The 22,289-nt window shown below is 41.6% G+C and overlaps 1 protein-coding gene across 7 annotated transcripts in view; it reads left to right on the top strand.

Annotated features, from left to right (window-relative positions):
* Nucleotides 1-21,839, top strand: part of nfasca (neurofascin homolog (chicken) a) — an 89,327-nt gene extending 67,488 nt beyond the window's left edge. For 2 of the 7 annotated variants that reach the window (XM_079242946.1, XM_079242945.1), the window contains 5 exons: nucleotides 680-829; nucleotides 3,441-3,569; nucleotides 4,427-4,462; nucleotides 5,643-5,712; nucleotides 16,880-21,839. In XM_079242946.1, the coding sequence (XP_079099072.1) occupies nucleotides 680-829; nucleotides 3,441-3,569; nucleotides 4,427-4,462; nucleotides 5,643-5,712; nucleotides 16,880-17,108 (614 nt within the window). In that variant the 3' untranslated portion in view covers nucleotides 17,109-21,839. Of the gene's footprint in view, nucleotides 1-679; nucleotides 830-3,440; nucleotides 3,570-4,426; nucleotides 4,463-5,642; nucleotides 5,713-5,983; nucleotides 6,638-16,879 lie in introns of all 7 variants that reach the window. The other 5 variants (XR_013771361.1, XR_013771360.1, XM_079242948.1 and 2 more) reach the window with 5 other exon arrangements.
* The last annotated feature ends 450 nt before the right edge of the window (nucleotides 21,840-22,289 follow it).

Below are 22,289 nucleotides of genomic sequence, written 5' to 3'. Positions count from 1 at the left end.
CCTAAATGTAGCTGGAGGCTACATTGCTCGGTCTTGGCTGCTCTTTTACTGATTACCACTTGGAAATGACTTGCATGTGCTCTGTTCTCTGGTCGATTTGCAGACGGGTGTGAACAGCATGGCTTGGAAATTATCCTGCTGGATGAAATGGCCTCTTGTAAACAGCTGACAGCATGGTGCATGATGTCACTACCTCACCTCGCCCTCTACTTCCACTGCCACCTCAGAGTCATGCTCATATAGCTCAGCCATGTCAGGACTGGCACGTCTTTCCCACAGAAAGATGCAGATGATGTTGCCACTTGTCTTTTAAACCTAATGAGAACAAAATCCCTGTGAACAACTGAGATCAACAACGCTTTGCCCTTTGAGCCCTTCATTACTCCAGAAGAGGAAAGCTTTGTGATCCCGCCTGAAAACTGGATGGGATTGCAGTTTTGTCTGAAAAGCAACTGCTAACAAACCTTTTCCAGTTGATTTTTTTCCCCCACAGAATTTGGCCCTTTAGTCACAATGAGGACTCAGATCTACTAAAAAGAAACCGTGTTTATGGATCTATATTATGGCGATGGGCACTGCATTGTTATCTGTTTCAGTTGACTCCGGGAACCAGTTGTAACTGTGAGATAATAGCTGCATCCCCCTCCAGTGAGATTGGCCCCTTTCTTGTGTCTCCAAGGCGACAAATCGATGAAAACTGTTAAAGTGAAACAACAGCCCCCCATATCTGTGGCGGATCTGACTGCTGGAGCCAAGTACAGTCTGAGGGTTTACTCCCTTGAGCCCCACAACGTCAGCAGCGAAAATGTCACCTTTGAGACCAAAGCAGGTGAGACCACACCTGGGCAGGTGGAACCTGAGATCCAGCTAGGTGGGCTGGTCTGAGTACAGATGTGTCATTTACAATGTGAACAGCAGGGTGAGTCTTCGTGGCCTGTTTTACTACCTTGCATGGTTTTTTTTAAAAACGCTGACTCCAGTCAGACACCAGACTACAGGTCAGAGCTATGTTGTTATTTCACTTTGTTTGTCTTTTGGAAATGAAATGAAATGAAATCTTGTGACTTTTTCTGCACTCCTTTTCTAAACAGTAATATAAAAGGTCTAAGAGTAGCATAGAATTAAAAACCAGTAAAACAACAACAATATCAAGCGAAATCTTATCTAGAACAGAATTTACATTGTTAACTAGTATCAGTTATTATCAGGCTATTTGATAAAAGGAAACAGTAATAATAGCAATTAGGGTACATTCACATCAGGATAGTCCACTAGACTTGGCCCAATTGGGGACTCGGCTCAGTTGTAGGGGGGTGTATCCATTCAGACCGAGATCGCATTCATGCCACACTTTGGTCAAACGCGCCATACCTTTACAGTAATATATTCCCATTCTCACCAAAGGTGGCGCTGCACTAGTATTTAGTAAAAGAGAGAACAAGACTTGCGTGAAGAAGAAAACTGTTGCGAGTTAAACATGGAGACGAATCTGTCACTGTTTTGGTTTTTTTTTTATTGTGTCTTATGCAAGCATACTGCAGAAATACACTGCAACAATGGACGCAGTGTGAACAACAGACGACGCAGATGACTCTTAACGCCATTACCATGTATTTACCCAATTGGACCGAGTCCGCTTCTTTGGTCTTAATTCGAATTTGTTTGGTGCATTCACATTTCCCCAAATGAAGCGGACTTTCTGAGCAAACGGACTCGGATTCAGATCAAAAAGGCTAATGTGGATGTGCCCTTTGACAGCAGATCATCCACAACAGAATCTGTATTATATCCATCATCAATACCAAACTTCCTCTGATAAAGAAAGATTTATGGAGGACTTAAATCTATCAGAGGTCTTAAGGGTCCATTGGGTGTCAGTTCTGATGAAAAATTCCAGCAGTTTTGTTGCTTAAATCTGATTGAAAAGACTACAAAACAATTGAACTGATGGAATTAGGGGACCAAACAGAAAAACAAAGTCATTTAACTCTAGTAGATTTTGGTCTAACGAGGATTTTTTTGGCAGAAAGACAAACTGGAAGACTCATAACGTTTATCACTATTCACAGTTGAGGATCATCAGCATAGAAATGATCGTTTACCTTAAAGTCCTGAATAAGCTGCTGAGAAATAGCATGTAAACAGAGAACAGGAGGGGACTAAAGACTGTGCCCTGTGGTACACCACGAGGTGAAATGTAAAACTTAGAATGCACTACAGAACTTATGCAGATCTTTTCAGGAACAAATCCCCTACTGGCAGCTAACTGGGAATCCATCTTGAATCCTACCTGTACTTGGATCACTCTGGTCTTGTCTTTACTCTTGTCTTATCTCTTGCTCTGTCCCCATCCCTCTTTCTTTTCCTCTCTTCCTCCAATAACATCTTCATACTGTTGTTGAACCAGCCACCTTAACATTAAGAGCAATGAGTGTGTTTACATCCACTTGCTAGTATGTGACTCGGTGCGTAAAGCAAAACTTGGCTGCAACGTGACACGACGAGTTCAGTAAAAGCTTTAGTCCGCTTCTAATCAGGCATCTGAGCTCAGTCCAGGTCCTCAGGGGCTTTTGTCCTGCAGGTTTTAGAAGTTTCCCTGCTGGAACACACCTGATTAAGGCTTGTGCAGAGCTTGATGTCAAGAAATCAACCGGTAATGATGACGATCCACTGCTGATGTGACTCTGAGTCAGCGAGGAAGGCCGTAACAGAGGATAAACAGGCTGTGTGCTTCATGAAGCTTGCACGCTCTGATGTAGCGTTGATCTACCTGGTTATCTGTGAATTAACAAGCACTGAAACATCCTCACCTGCTGGCTCAGGACCAGATCAGTGGTTTGGTTTTATTAAACTAAAAAAAAGGCTTGATTGTCTCCTTGTCTCCTGTAGGAGATTATATTCAGAGTTGTTGGAAATGATGACAATACAACAGTTATTCAGTATTGTTTCTGTGTGAAATGTAAATAAATTAGATGTCAATGATTTGCAGATCTCATCAACTCACATTTTATTCCCAGCATAGAGACATTGTATTTCCTGAAAAATATTGGCTAACTTTGAATTCGAACCACAAATTGTGTTTGGAGCACTTTGTCCTGTGTGTTATACTGATTAGAACGTCTTGACTGTGCAGTCATGAATGAGAATCAGCACCACAAGATTGTCACCCGCCATGATGTGTTTCCTAAGACGGCAGGAACCGTTTCTGTCCCACATGATGGGAATGTGGCAGTACTCTGGCCACAGGTGTGGCTGGGAATGTGACTATCCCACTGGGACTGCGGTGGGTTCAGTCAGCAGTGGTCGAGTTTGACAACAAGAAGTGGAATTCAGCTGTTGAGTCCACTCAACTCTCCGGTCGTCTAATTCATGAATATCCAGAGAAGCACTCATCGTTTCCTTTCCTCTCTCTCCTCTCCTTCGCTCTCTGTGTGTTACAGCTTACATAGACCAAGTCGACATAGCCACTCAGGGATGGTTCATCGGTTTGATGTGCGCCATTGCCCTCATCATCCTCATCCTCCTCATCGTCTGCTTCATCAAGAGGAGTCGTGGGGGTAAATACCCGGGTAAGACCACAGAGCAGAAAATGGTTTGGATTTGAATTTTTTTAGTGAGTTTAATTTTTTATGTTTTATTTTAATTCACAAACATGTCTATAAGCCAGATGCATACTTTTTTATAGATAATTTCGCAGCCTGAAAGCAGCATAGACACACACACACACAGCACTTAGTAACAACCAGCGGATCATTATGCATGCAACGAATATGTCATAGTTTTTAATGAAACACATGAATTTATCTTAAGTATTATTTTTAAATAACTTCTTCTTGATGAGGCCTGTTTTTCTGTCTCCTGTCTAAACTGGCATAAACAAAGTAAAAGAAGTGTATCTCCACAGCTACAAGGGGTTTATGCAGGCTCTCAAAAGAAAGCTGAGACACAGGAGATTATTACAGTAGTTTCAGAGTAAATTCACCTGAAACACAGCAGAATATATCTCCTCCTAAAACAAATACACATTACTTTTTCTTTTACTTTAAACCAGAAGACAGTAGCTCAATTAATAAAGTAGGGAGTCTCAGGAAAGTACTGTGTGGTTTTCTAGATGTTTTAATAGATTATATTAAAAAACTATTAAATAAATAACACCTCTATTAAATAGAGGTGTTATGCAGCTAAAAATCTCAGGAAGCCAGCGGCTGATGTTGATGACACTTCTATCAGTCAGGAGAATCAGGGATAGGCCCCAAAATCACAGTGGAAACATCACGAGGATCCAGAAAGATGGGAACGTCTCATGTTATCTAAACACAGAAAACAGTCTGAAAGCAGCATTGCTCTGATCTGCAGTGTGTGGTGATGTTTGCCGCAGAGAGAAAATAGACTTTTGGTAATGTTTTACAGTTTTTATGATGTCTAGGTGCTGGCTACGTGACTGCTCTCGCAAAACGTCTCGGTAGGTGCAGCAGTGTGACGAAGCTTTCTGAACTAACTGAAAGTCAGATTAACATTTAACAGAAAGATTCACACCAGCTTGTGTTCCCAGTACTGACATGCCAGCAAACCAGTCCCACATTTCCAAACCTACTACTAAACCAGCCTGGTGCTCCAGTCAAGCTGGAGAAAGTCTACTGTGCTCCACATGCATACTGCAGTACACACCTTTATTGCTGAGGAAGGAACATAGACCATATATGAAAGATGGATGGCGCCCTGGCGGTTAAAAGTGAAGCTTATGCAGAAGTGCATAAAACCGCAGTTCCACCCTTCATCCACTTGGGGCTACAAAAGCGCTAATTCCCATAGACTCTGATGTTAAAAAAGGCCAATTTCACAGCAGAAATAAACATGTTTACTGCCTGGTTCAAAAATCCATTTTAGGTTTAATAAGTCAGGTTTACCTTCATGACAACTGTGGGGGGAGTGAATTCTTTTTGTAACTCGCCCTTTTAAAAGTAATTTAATCTCAAAATTCAGCATTTTCAGGGGGATGTCCTTTTGATTGACAGGTACCCGATCTCCCGCTTTAAGTAAGAAGAATGTAGAACAACCACGGTTTTTAGCCGGTTAACAACATGACTTAGCTTTAGCCCGCTTACCTCCGTTAGCTGGTTAGCTCCTGTTATCTCCGGGTTAGCTTGGTTAGCTCTTAGCTACAGAAAGCTCAGAGTTCGCTCGATGTCAATCATCCACCATGACGCTCACAGCCCCCCTTCTCAGCTCCACCTCTTTGCCCATACTTGTATTTTCCGGGCGAGACGACACGCATGCCCCTGCCAAGATGGTAATGGTAGGAACTGCCTACCGAGCTTCAATTCAGCTCTTCAGAAACCGATGGGTGACGTCACAGAGGCTCCGTCCATCTTTTTATATACAGTCTATGGACAGGAACCAAAAAACATCCTTTGCTTTTGATCTTCAGCAGTTAAAATTGGCCAATCAGCACCTTGCACTATGCAGGGATGCTGGCAGGGAGGAACTATGGAATCTGGACACAGTGACAGTCTAATCAGTGAAACTTGAGTGAGGACTAAATGGTTTTGCCAGTTTTCAAACTAACCTCGGAAAACTTTTGTGAATCAGATTTCCCCATCACATCAGTGCTTGAAACACTCCTTCTGTCTTTCTCCTGTTAGTGCGCGATAAAAAAGACCTCCCGTTGGACCCGGTGGATCAGAAGGACCAGGATGGATCCTTTGATTATCAGTAAGTATAAAGAAACAGATTTCTCTCCGCATGGTTTCAGCCGACATGCACTTATGTACTGTTTTTACACCGAGATCATTTTAAGTAGCTGAAGGAGCAGCGGAAAGCCTTACTGTTAAAACTAAGTGATAAGCAGTTAGGATGAACTGACATTACGTGACAATAAGCAGACAAATCAGAGCAGAGAAGCCCGTATTCATGAGGAGATCATTGATAAAGTCCAGAAAGCTGCAGCCTGTCAGTAAGTGATGTGTTTCTTTGCTCCTTCCAGGTCCCACTGATCTCTCTGGCCTCTCTCTCTTTATCTCCACTCCTTCCAATACAAACCTGTTCAATTTAACCTGCTTTGTTAATCTAAGATGTGTCAAACTCAGCTGAGTATGAGTGTTGCTGGCAGCTTACCGTTAACCGTTTATCCTGTAGAAGATCCTGAGTGGGATGTTTCTGACTGTCATCAGAGGACAAGCCTCTCCTGGTATTCAGACTCTCATTCAGAACTAACTCAGATTTTACTGCCATATAGTGGACCTCTGTTTTCGTGTGGAACAAAAACAAAAAAACCCAAAATTCATTAACTTGGAAACAACATTAAATCAGTTTGTTTTATAATATGATTGTCATTTATAAACACTTTAATAATGCGTTGTGCTTCATGCTGTCTAATTCATTCCATTTTATTGACTATAATCGCAACATTAATCCCTTGCAGTGATTCTCTCTCAGACTTTTGCTACTCCCTGCAGTCAACTCAGCTCTGTGTGTCTTTGTGTGTGTGTGTGTGTGTGTGTTTATGGAGCTTGTCTTGTATCGTCTGCACTTCCTCTCTCTCTCTTACCGTCCTCCATGTTTCCTCACATCTCGTCCTTCTTTTTCCCAAATGCTGAAATGGGTCATCTGTTCCTGACAGGAACGAAAACGAAAACAGGTACTTGGGTGTCTGCACGGCTTGCGCATGTCGGGGGGCGCACACGCTTCCTGTGGGGTGGGAATGAATGAGGGGTGGGGTCTGGGGATCCCTTGGTAAATAGTTAATAGTTCTTAATCACAACGTTAGCGATATGAATCCTGCTCTATGATTGGAGAAATGTCACACAGCTGATGACAGCTAGCTCTGAATCCACTACATGATATGTTCAATATTTACCGTAGCAAACCTTCTCCAACTGTCTCCAACCTTCTCCAACTATCTCTAACTGTCTCCACCTGTCTCCAACCGTCTCCAACGGTCTCCAACCATCTAAAACTGTCTCCAACTGTCTCCAACTGTCTCTAAACATCTCCAACTGTCTTCAACTGTCTTCAACTGTCTTCAACTGTCACCAACTGTCTCCAATGATCTCCAACTGTCTCCAACTATCTCCAACTGTCTCCAACTGTCTCCAATTATCTCCGACTGTCTCCAACTGTCTCAAAATGTCTCCAATAGTCTCCAACTATCTCCAACTGTCTCAAACTGTCTCCAACTGTCTCCAACTGTCTCCAATGATCTCCTACTATCTCCAACTGTTTCAAACTGTCTCCAACTGTCTTCAACTGTCTCCAACTATCTCCAACTATCTCCAACTGTCTCTAAACATCTCCAACTGTCTCCAACTGTCTCCAACTATCTTCAACTGTCTCCAACCCTCTCAAACTGTCTCCAACTATCTCCAACTGTCTCTAAACATCTCCAACTGTCTCCAACTGTCTTCAACTATCTTCAACTGTCTCCAACCCTCTCAAACTGTCTCCAACTATCTCCAACTGTCTCTAAACATCTCCAACTGTCTCCAACTGTCTTCAACTATCTTCAACTGTCTCCAACCCTCTCAAACTGTCTCCAACTATCTCCAACTGTCTCCTACTATCTCCAACTGTCTCAAACTGTCTCCAACTGTCTCCAACTATCTCCAACTGTCTCCAACTATCTCCAACTGTCTCTAAACATCTCCAACTGTCTCCAACTGTCTTCAACTATCTTCAACTGTCTCCAACCCTCTCAAACTGTCTCCAACTATCTCCAACTGTCTCCAACTGTCTTCAACTATCTTCAACTGTCTCCAACCCTCTCAAACTGTCTCCAACTATCTCCAACTGTCTCTAAACATCTCCAACTGTCTCCAACTGTCTTCAACTATCTTCAACTGTCTCCAACCCTCTCAAACTGTCTCCAACTATCTCCAACTGTCTCCTACTATCTCCAACTGTCTCAAACTGTCTCCAACTGTCTCCAACTATCTCAAACTGTCTCCAACTATCTCCAACTGTCTCCAACTATCTCCAACTGTCTCCAACTGTCTCCAACTGTCTTCAACTATCTCCAACTGTCTCCAACTATCTCCAACTGTCTCTAAACATCTCCAACTGTCTCCAACTGTCTTCAACTATCTTCAACTGTATCCAACGCTCTCAAACTGTCTCCAACTATCTCCAACAATCTCAAACTGTCTCCAACTGTCTCCAACTATCTCCAACTGTCTCCAACTGTCTCCAACTGTCTCTAAACATCTCCAACTGTCTCCAACTGTCTTCAACTGTCTTCAACTGTCTCCAACTATCTCCAACTGTCTTCAACTGTCTCCAACTGTCTCCAACTATCTCAAACTGTCTTCAACTGTCTCCAACTATCTCCAACTGTCTCCAACTATCTCCAACTGTCTCTAAACATCTCCAACTGTCTCCAACTGTCTTCAACTGTCTTCAACTGTCTCCAACAATCTCCAGCTATCTCCAACTGTCTTCAACTGTCTCCAACTGTCTCCAACTATCTCCAACTGTCTTCAACTGTCTCCAACTATCTCCAACTGTCTCCAACTATCTCCAACTGTCTCTAAACATCTCCAACTGTCTCCAACTGTCTTCAACTATCTTCAACCCTCTCAAACTGTCTCCAACAAATATCCAACCGTCTTCAACTATCTCATCCTGTCTCCACTAACTATCTGCAGTTATCTCCAGCTATCTCCAACTATGTCACCCTGTCTCCATTGGTCTCTAACTATCTGCAGTTATCTACAACTCTCTCCATCTGTCTTCATGTCCACAGTAACAGTAAGCTCAGTGAAGCTGAAATGTAAAGTACCAACTGAAATAGACTTTGCCAAACCTTTTTTCAAAGCAAAGTCATTAATCTTACAATACCATAACCCCCACATTGATTACCACTCAGATTTTATGCACATAGAAAAATCAGCATTATGTAATAGCTGACAGTAATCAAGGTGACTCATTAATTGACACTTTTCATTTGTTTACAGTCTGTTGACAGTAATGAAGAAAGACCAGATCAGCTTCCAGACTAGACATAAATCAGACCATGGAAGAATGACCTTAATGTTGCAACCTTGGTGTAATATTACACTAATGGATCTGTCATTAACAAAGACCCCCTGCCAGTGCAGAGATCATCCATTCTCATCACTGCTTCAGGCTCTTCGTGCATCAGCTGTCGCAACAGTAAAAGGTCAACTAAGAAAAACCTGGAGCATTTGGACTGATCCAGAAATGACCAAATAATGACTGAGAGTGTCAGCATTAACCAGGGAATTTATAAAACATTTAGTAACAACAAAAACAAATCTTGTACAAGGTAGGTCACCCACTGGTCTCAGAACCAGATTGGACAGTGTGGGAGGTCTTCATGCTTGGAGGGAATATCAAAGATTTTTTTCTCTTCTTAAGGTAAACTGAGTTAGCTTTCATTCAGTTGCTTCCATAAAGACATCACCATCAGGTTTCATGCAAAAGATGATGAGAGGGATTGGCTTTTGTCAGGAAAGCAGGACAGTGTCTAAGCGTTCAGACACTGTGCAGTACAAGCACACAGTTGTACAGTCTAATTAAAGGCTTAAAGCAGAACATGATAACCTGAGTAAGATTAGCTTAATTTGTCACTTTAAACTGAGGAGAGCATCTGAAATGTGGTTTGTCTTTCTGTTCCTCATTACCAGCCTCACAGAAGGCAATGAGGCTTGTGAACATGATAACCTCCTTAGCAACAAGAGGTTTTGGAGGAAGAGATGGAGGGAAGCTGCAAATTGAATTTGTTCAAGCTTAAAATAAACATCCACCGCCCACTTTATCAGGTCCACCTTGCTAGTACTGGACTGAACCCCCTTCTTCCTTCAATACTGCCCTAATTCTTTTCATTTATTTTTATTTGTCGTAGATGATGAACAAAAAAACCATTATTTTCTAGAGATAAAAGAAGCATTTTACTAGATTTAGCTGCTGGCTGATTCCCATCTAAGTTCCCAGGGGAGATAAACAAACAGTACAGTCAAATTAATACAATAAAACGAGCAACAACCACTGCAGTACAACTCCCAACAACCTATAAAACTAACTGAATAACTTACTTGCCTATTAAATTTTCCATCCCACAGATTTAATGACAACTATCAAAATCCAGCGATTAATAGTAATAAAAACAACCATATATATATATATATATATATATATATATATATATATATATATATATATATATATATATATATATATATATATATATATATATACAACTGCTGCTCACTGGATATTTTCTCTGTTTTAGACCAGTTTCCATAAACCCTATGGTCACATGTGAAAATCCCAGTAGATCAGCATTTTCTGAACTGTTCAGACCAGCCATGCCGTGTTTTTTATCAGTAAAATCTCCACACAGTGAGTGCAAGTCTAACTTCTTCCCAAAGTTCACCATTGTCTGTTTTTATATATTCCTGCATTGCAGAAAAACACAAACAGGCAAACAGATAAAAACATAACCTCCTTGGTGGAGGTAAGAAAAAAACATTGGATCACACAAGGAGCAAAACCAGAAGGGGAGGAGCCAAGACAGGGCGCTACTTTCACATCTTGCTAGCTCCCCAACATTACCAGCCTTAAGGTTCCTTCTTCGCCACACTTTCTCCAAAGTTTTTGCAAAGGAGCAGACCTGCTAAGCTCACCTCCCAACACACCCAACTGGTTAATGGTTTACAGCAGGAGTGTCCAAAGTTGGCCTTCAAGGGTCGTTGTCCTGCAGGTTTTTGATGTATCTCTTTTCCAACTCACCTGGTTCACATTAAATGGATCCAGCAGTCTATGCAGTTCTTCAGAGTGACTTATTGAGTCAGATGTGTTGGAGCAGGGATACATTGAAAGCCTGCAGAATTAGGGCCCTGAAGGACCAGCGCTGCGCATGCCTGGTTTACAGGTCCTTGGACCATCATCCTACCCCTAACCCTACTCAAACTGAGACGGTTCATACCTGTCACATTCACAGTTACAGGATGACCAGAACAAGTTAAACTGGTGGCTTGTTTCTAAACCAGTCACACCACCACTGTTTGCATGGTGTTGTCTTCAGATGCATAGTAATCAGAGTACCAGGATGTCACAACATGGCTTTCCTAAATATCCTCACTTCTGTGTTCTCATATTCTCAGTAACTTAAAAATGAAGCTCAAAACCAGTTATAATGCACTGGAATCAGCATCACCTACCACACACACAGAGAGAGATGCAGATGTTAGTTTTCTAGAAAGTCCAGATTCATGTTCATGTAGAGGCGGGCTGCCCATGTTTGGTGCTCAAGATCGGCTGTCCTGCAGCACACCTGAATCGGATGAATGGCTTGTTGTCAGGCCTCTGCAGAGCCGGATGACATGCCGATGAGGAAAGCCAGCCCTTTGATTCAGATGTGTTGAAGAAGGGATGCAGGAGAGCAGATCTCGAGGACCAGACTTGGGCACTCCTGATGTAGTGTGTGTGGTTGTTCCATCTGTTTCATGACTGTCTTTGTCTCCTATCATCTCACGTCTGTGTCACCTGTTGGATTTATTTTGACACAAAGATCACTGGAAAGGTATGAAAGGAGATGAGTATTTGTGCATCGCCTTGGATTTCTTCCTCCTCCATGAAAAACTTGCCATTGCTTCTTCCAGTATTGTTTCACCGAGCATTTCAATCTCCTAGCAGCCGAGCGGGTTTCATCCATCAGATGAAACATTTCAGGGCATGTTTTAGTTCATGTTTGCTCTTCAACACATTTCAGTCATCAAAGTTATTTTTTCCACCTCTGCTGCTCAGAAAAGTGATCAGAGAGGTGAATTTTTCTACATTGTGTACTGAAAAAGTGTTGAATAATGAACATGTAGAACGCTTGGCTAATGTGACCTGAGCAGGCGTTGTGAAGAAGCTCTGCCTCTTCATCACACCTCTCTCTTCCTCTGCAGGACAGAGCCTCTCGTTTGTTTTACATACTACCTGTTATATATAACATTACAGTCCAGTAGAACCAACCTAAAGACGCCATTTAGACTTCAGACTTTAGGTTGGTTCCAGATGAGCGTCTTATTTAGTGTTGAAAGGGGTTTATCACCAGAACTCATATTAAAAGTTATTTTAACTCTGATGCTGCTTCAGTTGTCTGAATGCTGTTTACTTGATTTAAAATATTAACAATCCCTATGTTTATATTAGTTTTTTCAGCACAACCTCACGGCTGCACAAAAACCATCTAATCTGAACTAAAAAAAAGTACTATTCATTAGAATAAATCACCACAAACATAATTTGTTTCTTCGTAGCGAAATAATGAAATTAGTATATTGTCCAATGAAAACCATAAAACATGAATAAATCATAACCAGCCTGATTGCAGGATCAGAGTAGGGCTGTGACGATATGCTTTTGTCCCGATTTGATTTGATTCCCATTTTTTGGGTGTCGATTCAATTTAAATTGTGATTCTCAAAATTCTTCAATAATGATGATTTTTGTAGATTAAAAACAATTTTTTTTTATACTAAACTTCTTTTTGCTAGTATTTTTTTTTATTTATTTCAGTTCGGAAAAAAAACAACACAGTAGCCAGAACCATCATTCTGCTGTTATAATGCCCAAGAAGACAAGTAAAAAGATCAATAAAAACAGAAAAAATTCCCAAAATTTTATAGTGGATTAATTTTATTTAATTAAAAAAAATATGAGAAAAAAACAAATCGATTTTAAAATTGTGAAACAAAAAATCCCGATTTTCGATTTTTTGCTTCAAATTTCCCACCCCTGGATCAGAGCTGTTCTTTGTTTTTTTAATTCGGAATCGTTGGGACATGATTTAGCGTGTCAATCGGCTCTGAACGAGTTCACATCATATCTGTCATTGTCTGGACTTTGATAAGCTGTAATGCCACAAGATTCATCACCATCGAGTGCTGCATTAATTTTTCACCAATATCTTATAATGATAAAGGGAGAGTCAGACCAATGCACACAACATTTACCATCAACTACCCAAGATTCTCAATGTGCTTCAGGTTTGGACTCCAATCCATGTGTTAAAATGTCTCCTGTTCCCTGAACCACTCTTACACCATTTAAACCCGACAAACATTGACATTATCATCTTGGATTATGGCCTGGGAAGAAAAAAAATCCGTTGATGGAATAACCTGTCATTCAGTGTATTCAGGGAGTCAGCTGACCTCATCCTTTGGGATTGTAATGATGCTGAACCCGACCAGCTACTTCTTATGGTTGCACAAATGATCAGTCCCAATCCCTTGTGTTCCTTTTGCATTTTGCATATGGAAATTTTCTTACTATCTGTATTAAACATAGCTCTGAGCTCTACTGTTGTTTTTCATTGATTTGATTTCACCAAACATTTAAATGATCACCCATCACAATCATTCAGGACTTTTTACGAGCATATTTCTTCCTGATGGTTCCTCCTCTGAGCAGCTACTCATTGCATCATTTGGGGTTAAATTACTTGTTACCAGTAAAAGATAATCGCCCATGCAGTAATTATCCAATAGGAGAGTCAAACTTATTTACATTGTGTTTTTGGTCAGGCAGTGTCCTATAATGTCAGCAGAGGAACTTCCTATGAAGACCCAATTATGAACCACAGTTCAAACATTTTGGGGTTGAAAAGGTCTGGACAGATGGGACTTAAATGTGGTTGATACCTCCAGGTTCAGCTGCTGGCTTTTGCAACTTAGGATTTCTGCGGCCTAAATGTGTTACTCACCTGTCACTCAAAGAGATTCCACCTATAAAAGCATGCATATTAATCATTTAATCATCTGGTGTGTAATTCTGCTGAATGAATGTTATCTAATACTCCGTAACGGTATTATTAAAGATAATCTTGTTTTCGGTAGAGTACCTCTCACCCTGTGAGATGTTGTTTTAGTGTGTTACCACTACCAACCCGACATAAACAGAATAAACACTCACTCTAAAATAGGGTGGTGGGGGGCGGGGGTTGCATTTTGAGATCAAATTGTACTCTGTAATTTGATCTCAAGTATCTGCCTGGTAAATAAAGGTTAAATAAACATTCGACACAATGGACTTTAAATATGTGAACTTGAACATGTGAACTGTTATCAGAATAATCTCAAGAAACAACGTTCTTTAAGTTTCCACTGGAAAAACTCCCAGCAGTTCCCAACATCTGGAGGCGGCAACTTCTCAGCCCCAAAAGCAACTAGAAGTTGCTGCTGTCTGTTTGCATTCCTAATCATTAACTTGAATGATTCTATTTTATGTATTAAATGCTATTTCTTGTCATTTCTAAAGTCTGCTGGCATGGAGAATGACAATTCTGAGAAGCTACTGATCATGTTCTGTCAGAATGCAGCTGGAGACACGATGTCTGAAGACTCCCAGACATCCGGAAAGAAAGGAAACCGTGTGAATAATAATAATATCACATGTGCATCCTTCAAACCATGCTGTTGCCATGCTGCTGGCCTGTTGGATATAAGAAAGCTGATGCTGATCTCAGGCTTTTTCTTCCTGTGCATGAAGAACCACTGATCAGATGCACTAGAAGACATGCAGCCATGCTATGATCAGAGATCAGACGCAGTAGTCTGTATGTTTAGCCTACATTTAGCATGTGTATGCAAATGATGGCCGTATTCATTTCTCCCATCAGTCCCGTCTTCTGTAAAATGCTTCCAGTTTGTTTAATCCAGTATGTTATGTAGGGATCCTTTCTGGTTGCTGGTGTTGTATTTTCCAGCCCAGTAAGTGTGGAACGTAATACATTTGGAGAATGATCACGGTAGTATCATTCATAGAACAACTGAACGGTCCGACATGCAGGTGAACCGTTTATGGATCAGCAGGTTAATTCAGGTGGAGCTGCATGTCTACAAACTTACGAGTTCTGCGTGAGCATTTTCAGGAGACGGGGCTGTTTTTAGAGAGATGGATACCGTACAGAATAAATGAACTTAGCTGTTTTTTAAGGACAGATTTGGATTTTCTCTGTCAGTACTCACATGCCCACCGAGAGAGCTGGTTTTCCCTCCCATCTGTTGACTTCCAGTCCCACTGAGGTTCTTTTAGGTTTTTTTTTAAACTTTAGGGCTACATGGTGTCCCAGTGGTTAGGACCATGGCCTCACCGTGAGGTTCGAATGGTGGCCTTTCTGAGTGGAGTTTGCATGTTCTCCCTGTGTATGTGTGGGTTCTCTCCGGGTTCTCCGGCTTCCTCCCACCATCTAAACACATGCTTGTTAGGATGACTGGTTACTCTAAATTGTCCCTAGGAGTAAGTTGGAGCATGGATGGTGTTTTTGTCTCTCTGTTTTGGTCCTGCATGACTGGTTACCTCTCCATGGTGTACCTGCCTCTCAGTCGATGATTGCTGGGATAGACTCAAGCTTCCCATGACCCTTAGGTGGATTTTAAAAAACCCCCAAAAAACTAATAACTAGTTTATTTCCTCCATGCTCTACAGTAAAATGACCCAAATGTTCTTCCTGGTCTCAATGGGTGGATTTGTGCTGCTGTGGCGTTTAAAACTGTCAGAGTCAGTCCTCTTTGTCCTGATTCAGCCACACATTCACAAAGTCTGTTAGATCTGGTACAAAGGCTGTTGACTAAGACAGTTAGCGTCACTTCCTGGACTTGTATTGACTGAAATAATTAAACAATGATATTAAAACAAACTCTTTGGAAACAGGATTTGTTTTGGTCAGTGGTTCCCATCCTGAGGACTCTACCTCTTAATAGGGACGCCAAAAAAAAAAAACAGGACTGTCTGGAGATGTTGAACATGGAGATTATATTTATAATCAAAGATTTTCTGAATCAAACATCAAACTGCAAAGCAGAGAAAATGTCTGTGGACCCACAGCAATTTTCAGATATGCTTCAGGCATACCCCGGAGTCCCAGCCCACCATGGAGACTTGGTGAGCTGTCATCAAGACGAACCTAGATCATTGGAACATAAATGATCAGTTCTTATTATTTATCCTGTTTGCAGTTTACAGCAATAACCTAAAACTTTTTCATGAGACCAGAAGAGCTGTGATCAGTTTCCAGGTCTCCTGGAAAGTCTGGTGCCAGTTTGTTGGGTCCTGTGGGATCTGTGGCGGTGGTGTCGCATCACATCAGAATGGATTCTGGGGAGTCTGAGGACCTCAGACACGGCTGGCTGTCGTCTGTGGTTTTCACATTTCTTTCTTTGAGTCTCTCTCTGGAAATCTTGAAGGTTCTACCCTGCAACCAGGCGAGGAATTCTGTAGCCAGCACGTTCCTATAACCAGTTCCACCAGTTTACCAGCAGCCTACAGAGCAGTCTGTTAGAAAAGAGGAACACTTTCGGTGCTGAAGGATGTTCAGCCTTCAGAGAAGCTGATCGAGCTGCTCTTGGTTGGAACTTCTGCTGGATTCGTTCAGACTGCTGATGGATCCATTCCTCTGCACCAGCTGGATCCTCAGTGGCGGGGAGTTAATGGTCCCAGCTGGTACCAGTTTAGTCCAGTCTACAGGCTACCTGCTGTGTGAGAAAAGACACAGCAAAGTTAGCTGTGACGACTGGTGACCTGTGATGAAACGTTGGCTCCATGGAGATGTACTTTGGACGTGACCTTGGTGGGATAAATCTTTTATTGATGTGACTGGAATACTTCCTCATTTGGAATAATTAGTGGTGGGAAGGGCAAATCAGCCAATCATCAGCCAGCATGTGAGTACTGTTAGATCAGAAAACCAATCAAGCCTGTTCTTTAGGAAAATTCCAAATGAAGGGAATCACATGTACTGTAACAGCGGTCTAACTTCAGACTTCTCCTTCTAACCTGAACCAGTGACAGTTCCTCCATCCCCTGCTGACGCTAACACCCCCCCACTGCTCAGATTTAAACCATTAAACTTCTTCTCCATGTCCATCTGCAGCAGCGACGAAGACAACAAGCCTCTGCAGGGCAGTCAGACCTCTCTGGATGGCAACGTGAAGGAAAGCGACGACAGCCTGGTGGACTACGGGGAGGGCGGCGACGGCCAGTTCAACGAGGACGGCTCGTTCATCGGCCAGTACACAGTGAAGAAGGACAAAGACGAGACGGAGGGGAACGAGAGCTCCGAAGCCACCTCGCCCGTCAACGCCATCTACTCGCTAGCATAACGAAGCAGCAGTGCATGGGGGAACTTGGTTAGCACCTTTCTGAATTTAGGACGTTTAGATCATCCACAGCACCGTTACACGAGGCACATAGGAGGGATTGTTTAAATAAATGAAGCACGTTGTACACAGATGGAGGCAGCAGGGCCTGCCTGGAGACTGCAGGCTGTCCTCTGCAGACCACCTGGACGAACACAGAGGTGGACTCAGACCACAAGTCCTTAATTTCTGTTTTCAGCTCTACGGCTGCTTCAGAGATCCTGGAGGTGATATTCAGACAAAGAAGTGCTTGTTTTACCGTCTCTCCTTTCACACAGACTGAAAGTGTGCCTTCAGAGCAGACGTCAACAATCGCTCTGTAGAGATTTTTTCCTTTTCCTCCTCTTGTGTCTTCATGCCGTCCTTCCCGATGTCCTCCTCGTACCTCTTCGTGGTCGTCCATTAAAACAAACAGAGGTTAAACACACACTCACAGACATATCAGCCTCACACCGCTCACCTGGTCAGGATACACATCTGTTTATCTCATCAACATTCACACAGTGGAAGATGTTGGTTTTTCCACAAACACTTGCTGAATCCTAAAGAATGCTGTCCCGACACCCGAAACTATGCACTCCCACCTCCTGCTTTGGCTTCAGTCAGGTCAGTAAAAACACCTCGCTTTGCTGCTGCGCACATGCAGCTCATTTCACGTTGCCTTCGCTGGGATGGTCGATGTTCCTCTGACCTCCAAACTAGCGTCGAAATGCAGGTGTTTCTTCATTTCCAGATGATTCCACTGAAAGTATTGATCCGAAGTTTGGTGGGAAAACGAGTTTGAGAGAACTTGGAAGACAGCGGAAAGGGAAACCCAGAGATTTCGCTCTGCTGGAAGCCAGCAGATGCTGCCTTCAGGGCAAATGGGAAATATGGAAATGAAATGAGAAATGATTTATCGTTACACTTTTATTTCAGACGTTTCGCATCCAAACTTTCGTTCAGTACTCGGCTCATTAAACATAGCATGATGTTGGGAGGAAACGTCTCCATCTTCTTCCATGATCCTGCAACGTTTTCCTTCCAGTTTTTCATAAATTTCAGCTCTGGGTTGTTTTTACAGTCCTCAAACATCCAGATGTTCCCATTCCTGACAAACGTTGCATTATGTTTAAATGTTTAATTGAAACGTTCGAGCTGAACGTGTCGCTGTTCGTTTATTCTGAGCTCCGCTTCACGTCTCGATCCACACGCCCCCCCCCCCCATTCCTGCATTTTCTAGAAACATGACCAGACATTTTTAGAATACTTGAAATGAAAATGACATTTATAGCATGAAACTATCTTGAATGACTTCACGGCCACCTCTGATGTTTTTTTGTTTTTCACTCTTTGTTTACTTCCCCCTCTCACTGTAGCCGCCTCAGCAGCGGTACTATTATTAAATACTCCAATGCAAATTAAAATAGCTCTAGGACGTTTAGCTTTGCTTTGTATTTAAAAATTTATTTTATATTTCTATTTATTACATGATGTGGATAGTATTAATATATTAGTTGTTAATTTAAAGACTTATTTTATACACATTTTGACTAACTTATTTTATCGTTGCGTACAGGAAATAGCCAAAACAAAGATGTTTTCACAATCTATTTGTTTATCAACAAACACGAGAATAACTTTAGAATATTTTTGTCACCGTAAACGAAACAACACAAACAAACAGCCGCTTGTCAACGAAGAAGCTCATGTTGTCTGTCCGTTGTGCTGCTCTTCTTGTGCGCGTCGTGTGTTGCTGTGTTGTTATCCAGATTTATGGAACGTAACCTCTCTACAGCACAGAAAGTTCATATTTATTCTTTGTCATTTACTCTGTACATGTAAGATTTCTTATCTTTGTAAATATTTCAAACTTGATTTCCTCCCCAGAAATGCTTTATCTGACCAGTCACGCATCTGTGTCCACCAACGAAACGCAGCGGTGCATCTTTATCCTGCCGTGCACCTTCGTAATGTAGCTTTGACTAACATTTGCACTCTGAAAGAAGTATCCTCCTCCACTCTGTGTTTCCTTTGCTTTGACGTTGAGTCCTGGTACTGACTGTGGCCAGTCTGTCTGATGATAGACGTGGAAGAAGAGATTGGGTCCTCTGTGATGTAAATAAGAAGCAAGCAGTGTATCCTCTGTAGCATTTGATGCCCCTCAAACAACCGATAGGCCTGAAAGCCGGCGCTGCTCTGGAGCTGGAACTTATCCCTCTCCTCTGTCGTCTGGATGTGGCACCTGTCCGACGCTGTGTTCACCAAACATGCCTGTTTGCTGCACAGCTGTGTCCCACTTCACCCGGAGGGCTTCCATCAACTCCAGCTCCTGCAGCCCCTCTCTTCACACTATTTCAACCCCCATGTTGCATTCAGGTGGACCTTGGCAACTTGTGATATTACCAGCATGCTTGACTCTGATGAAAGTGTGTGCATGCATTTCTGTGTCATTATTTATTGGCTCAGGTTCTGGTCGGTGTCGAGGTGTTGGATGTATTTTGGCATCCTTTCATTTATTCGGAGCAGCCAGACTTTCTTCCAGGATCTCGCCTGCAGGCCAGAGCCTGGTGGAAACAAAGCACTGGCACCAACCAGTATGAGATGTGCTGTTAGCTGTGGGACAACACAAACAGCTCTTCACCTCCATGTTTTTATTTATTCTGTTCTTTCTTTCAATTCCCTGTGTTTTATGAATGAAAGCTGCTTGTCAGAGGAGTAAACAGATGATGCTTCATTCTGCAGTTTGTTGACTAGTAGCAGCGTATTAATTAGCTAAGTCGTCCATCAACAGCTAGAAATGAGACATGACATGTAAACAATGCAGCATCACAACCCTCTTGAGTCATTAAGGGAAAAAAAATCAATTAATTTTTGGATTAATTTATTTTCTGTTTCTGTTTTTTTATGCAGGAATCTCTGAAACAATTATAGTAATGAACAAACCAAAAAGAAAAAATCAGAAATTTAATAATAATTACTGGGTTTTTAACCCTTTAAATGCCAGTTTACTACATGATTTTCTTTATGAACATGATAAAAAAGTAAAGGAGTAATATTCCATATAAGAAATATTGAGAAGTTGGGTGTTACACTGCAAAAAATCAGCCTTAAAAAACAACAAAAAATATACAAAAATGAGGTAAATGTTGCTTAAAATAAGATAAATTTTCTGCCAACAGAACAAGAAAATTTGGCTTGTCGAGACTTCCCAAAACAAGTAAAAATACTCTTAAAACAAGATGAATTCTCTGGCACAAAAACTAAGAATTATCTTACCTGTAAAAAAATAAGCATATGTGTACTCAATTTAAGATTTTTAATCTTACTTAGATTTCAGTTTTTGCAGTGTAGTGTTTTAATGAATCTTGGATTGGCCAGAATATTGCCTCTGGTGCGTTATTAGCTTTTGTGTAGCATTTCATTTAAAATTTACTACCCTCTTAAGATATTTGAGGATAAAAATTTCTCATCAGCCCTCATGCAAACCACAAATGAGTTTCTTCTTTTTTTGTTTTGTCCAGCATTCAAGCAAGCAGAAAGATGATCTGCTGTGTTCTGTTGAGCAAATTCACTTTTCCAAGGGAAGCATTATAGATATTTGAGTTTAATAGCTACAACAAAATCTAATCTTGCATAAGATCTGTGCGTGAACACCAGGAAAAGTGGACAAAAAGGTCCATAATGACGCATGAACAGCATTAGCTATTTAAGGCTTATGATCACTGTCCTGTTCTCATTCTCAGAAATCCTCATTTTCACACTGCAGGGTCTTTACGCATCGATCTGATACGATTACAAGTTGACAAGGATCACCTTTATGCGTAGTTGAACAGCTGTTGCATGATCACCTGGAGAAAAGTGTCCTGCGTCTGATTTTCCAAACCCCACCAGTCACTTCTGTCCCCATCAGAACCTCGTGTTCCCGTCTGCAGAACCTCAAAGCAATACCTCCCCCCCCCCCCCCCCCCCCCCTGACGTTTAACTCTCTGATGACAGTGTTTTTGCAGTGTGTTAGTTTGAGCACAGATAGGTTTAAAACAGGAAGCTGGTGCTGAAGCAGAAAAAAAGCAAGAAGAAGAATTCCTGATGGATAAAAACACAAGGTGAAAACCTCAGTAGGAACTTTCCAATCAGAGTCTGAAAACCTGCACCTTCCTCTCCCCTCAACCCACATGGCCTTTCTCTGCACCTCTCCGATGACCCGGGGGGGGGATGCAGGATGTAAACTGGCTACCTAACAGAGAAAAAAGATGTATGCATATTTGCTGATAGTTAGTGCTTTATTTCTTGTCCATCTGTCCGTGCACGTTGGTTGGATGTGCACACAGAGGCGAGTGTCTCTTTACTATCTCCATCGTCTCGCTCAGTTTTCATGAGAAAGAAAATGTCGGCTTGTGTTTTCCTTCCTTTCAAAATGCTGCAAAGTCTAGAATTTTACTGGTGCACATCTGCAACTGGACTTTTTAAGCGACTGATCTTATGCTGGTTTCGTCTCGCCTTTGTGTTTTTTAACGAACTGTCATATTTTGCATCTTTTTGTTTTTCCGTGCACCAGAGCAGCTTGTTAAGGTCTTGCCTCAACATGCAAAGCAGCAGCTTTTGTAAGGTGCATCTACTTGAGAAAATGTATAATCACCTTGTATGCGTGTATGAGATGTTGCAACTTATGCTAGCGACGCCTTCTTTATAGTAAAGCTATCTCCTTTTCTCTACCTCCTGACTTCTGGTCTCTGTGTTTCTTCTCAGATCATTTCATGCAGGATTTGTTTCAGGTTTCTGCAAGGTTTGGAAGTTAATGTGGAGATCTTCATCAGTGGACATCTGACAGTGATGTTTCTGTTCTGCACGAAACCAGCGTGAAGAACAGTAAATAGGACTTTTTTTTTTAATGACATTTAGTTCAAAATTTATATCAGGTTCTATAAAAATCTGGATTTTTCTTTTTTACAAAAACTTCCAATGATGAAAACATCCCTCTAAAATCCAGAGTTCCAGATTATTCTGCAGAAAGGTGTCCAAACATTAGCCTCTTAATATCCATTTTTTTCTAAGTAATCCTCACCAATTTTGAGTATCCAACTCTGGGGTTGAATTGTGGCGACTTTACGCTTTCTTACCATGTAGAACATCCATCTGTCCACAGTGGCAAACATTTAACTTGTT

The sequence above is a fragment of the Telmatherina bonti genome, assembly GCF_933228915.1.
Source record: "Telmatherina bonti genome assembly, chromosome: 6".
In the NCBI taxonomy this organism is placed as follows: Eukaryota; Metazoa; Chordata; class Actinopteri; order Atheriniformes; family Telmatherinidae; genus Telmatherina; species Telmatherina bonti.
The sequence above is the reverse complement of the archived record's forward strand: the minus strand, read 5'-3'. Positions and strand labels throughout refer to the sequence as shown.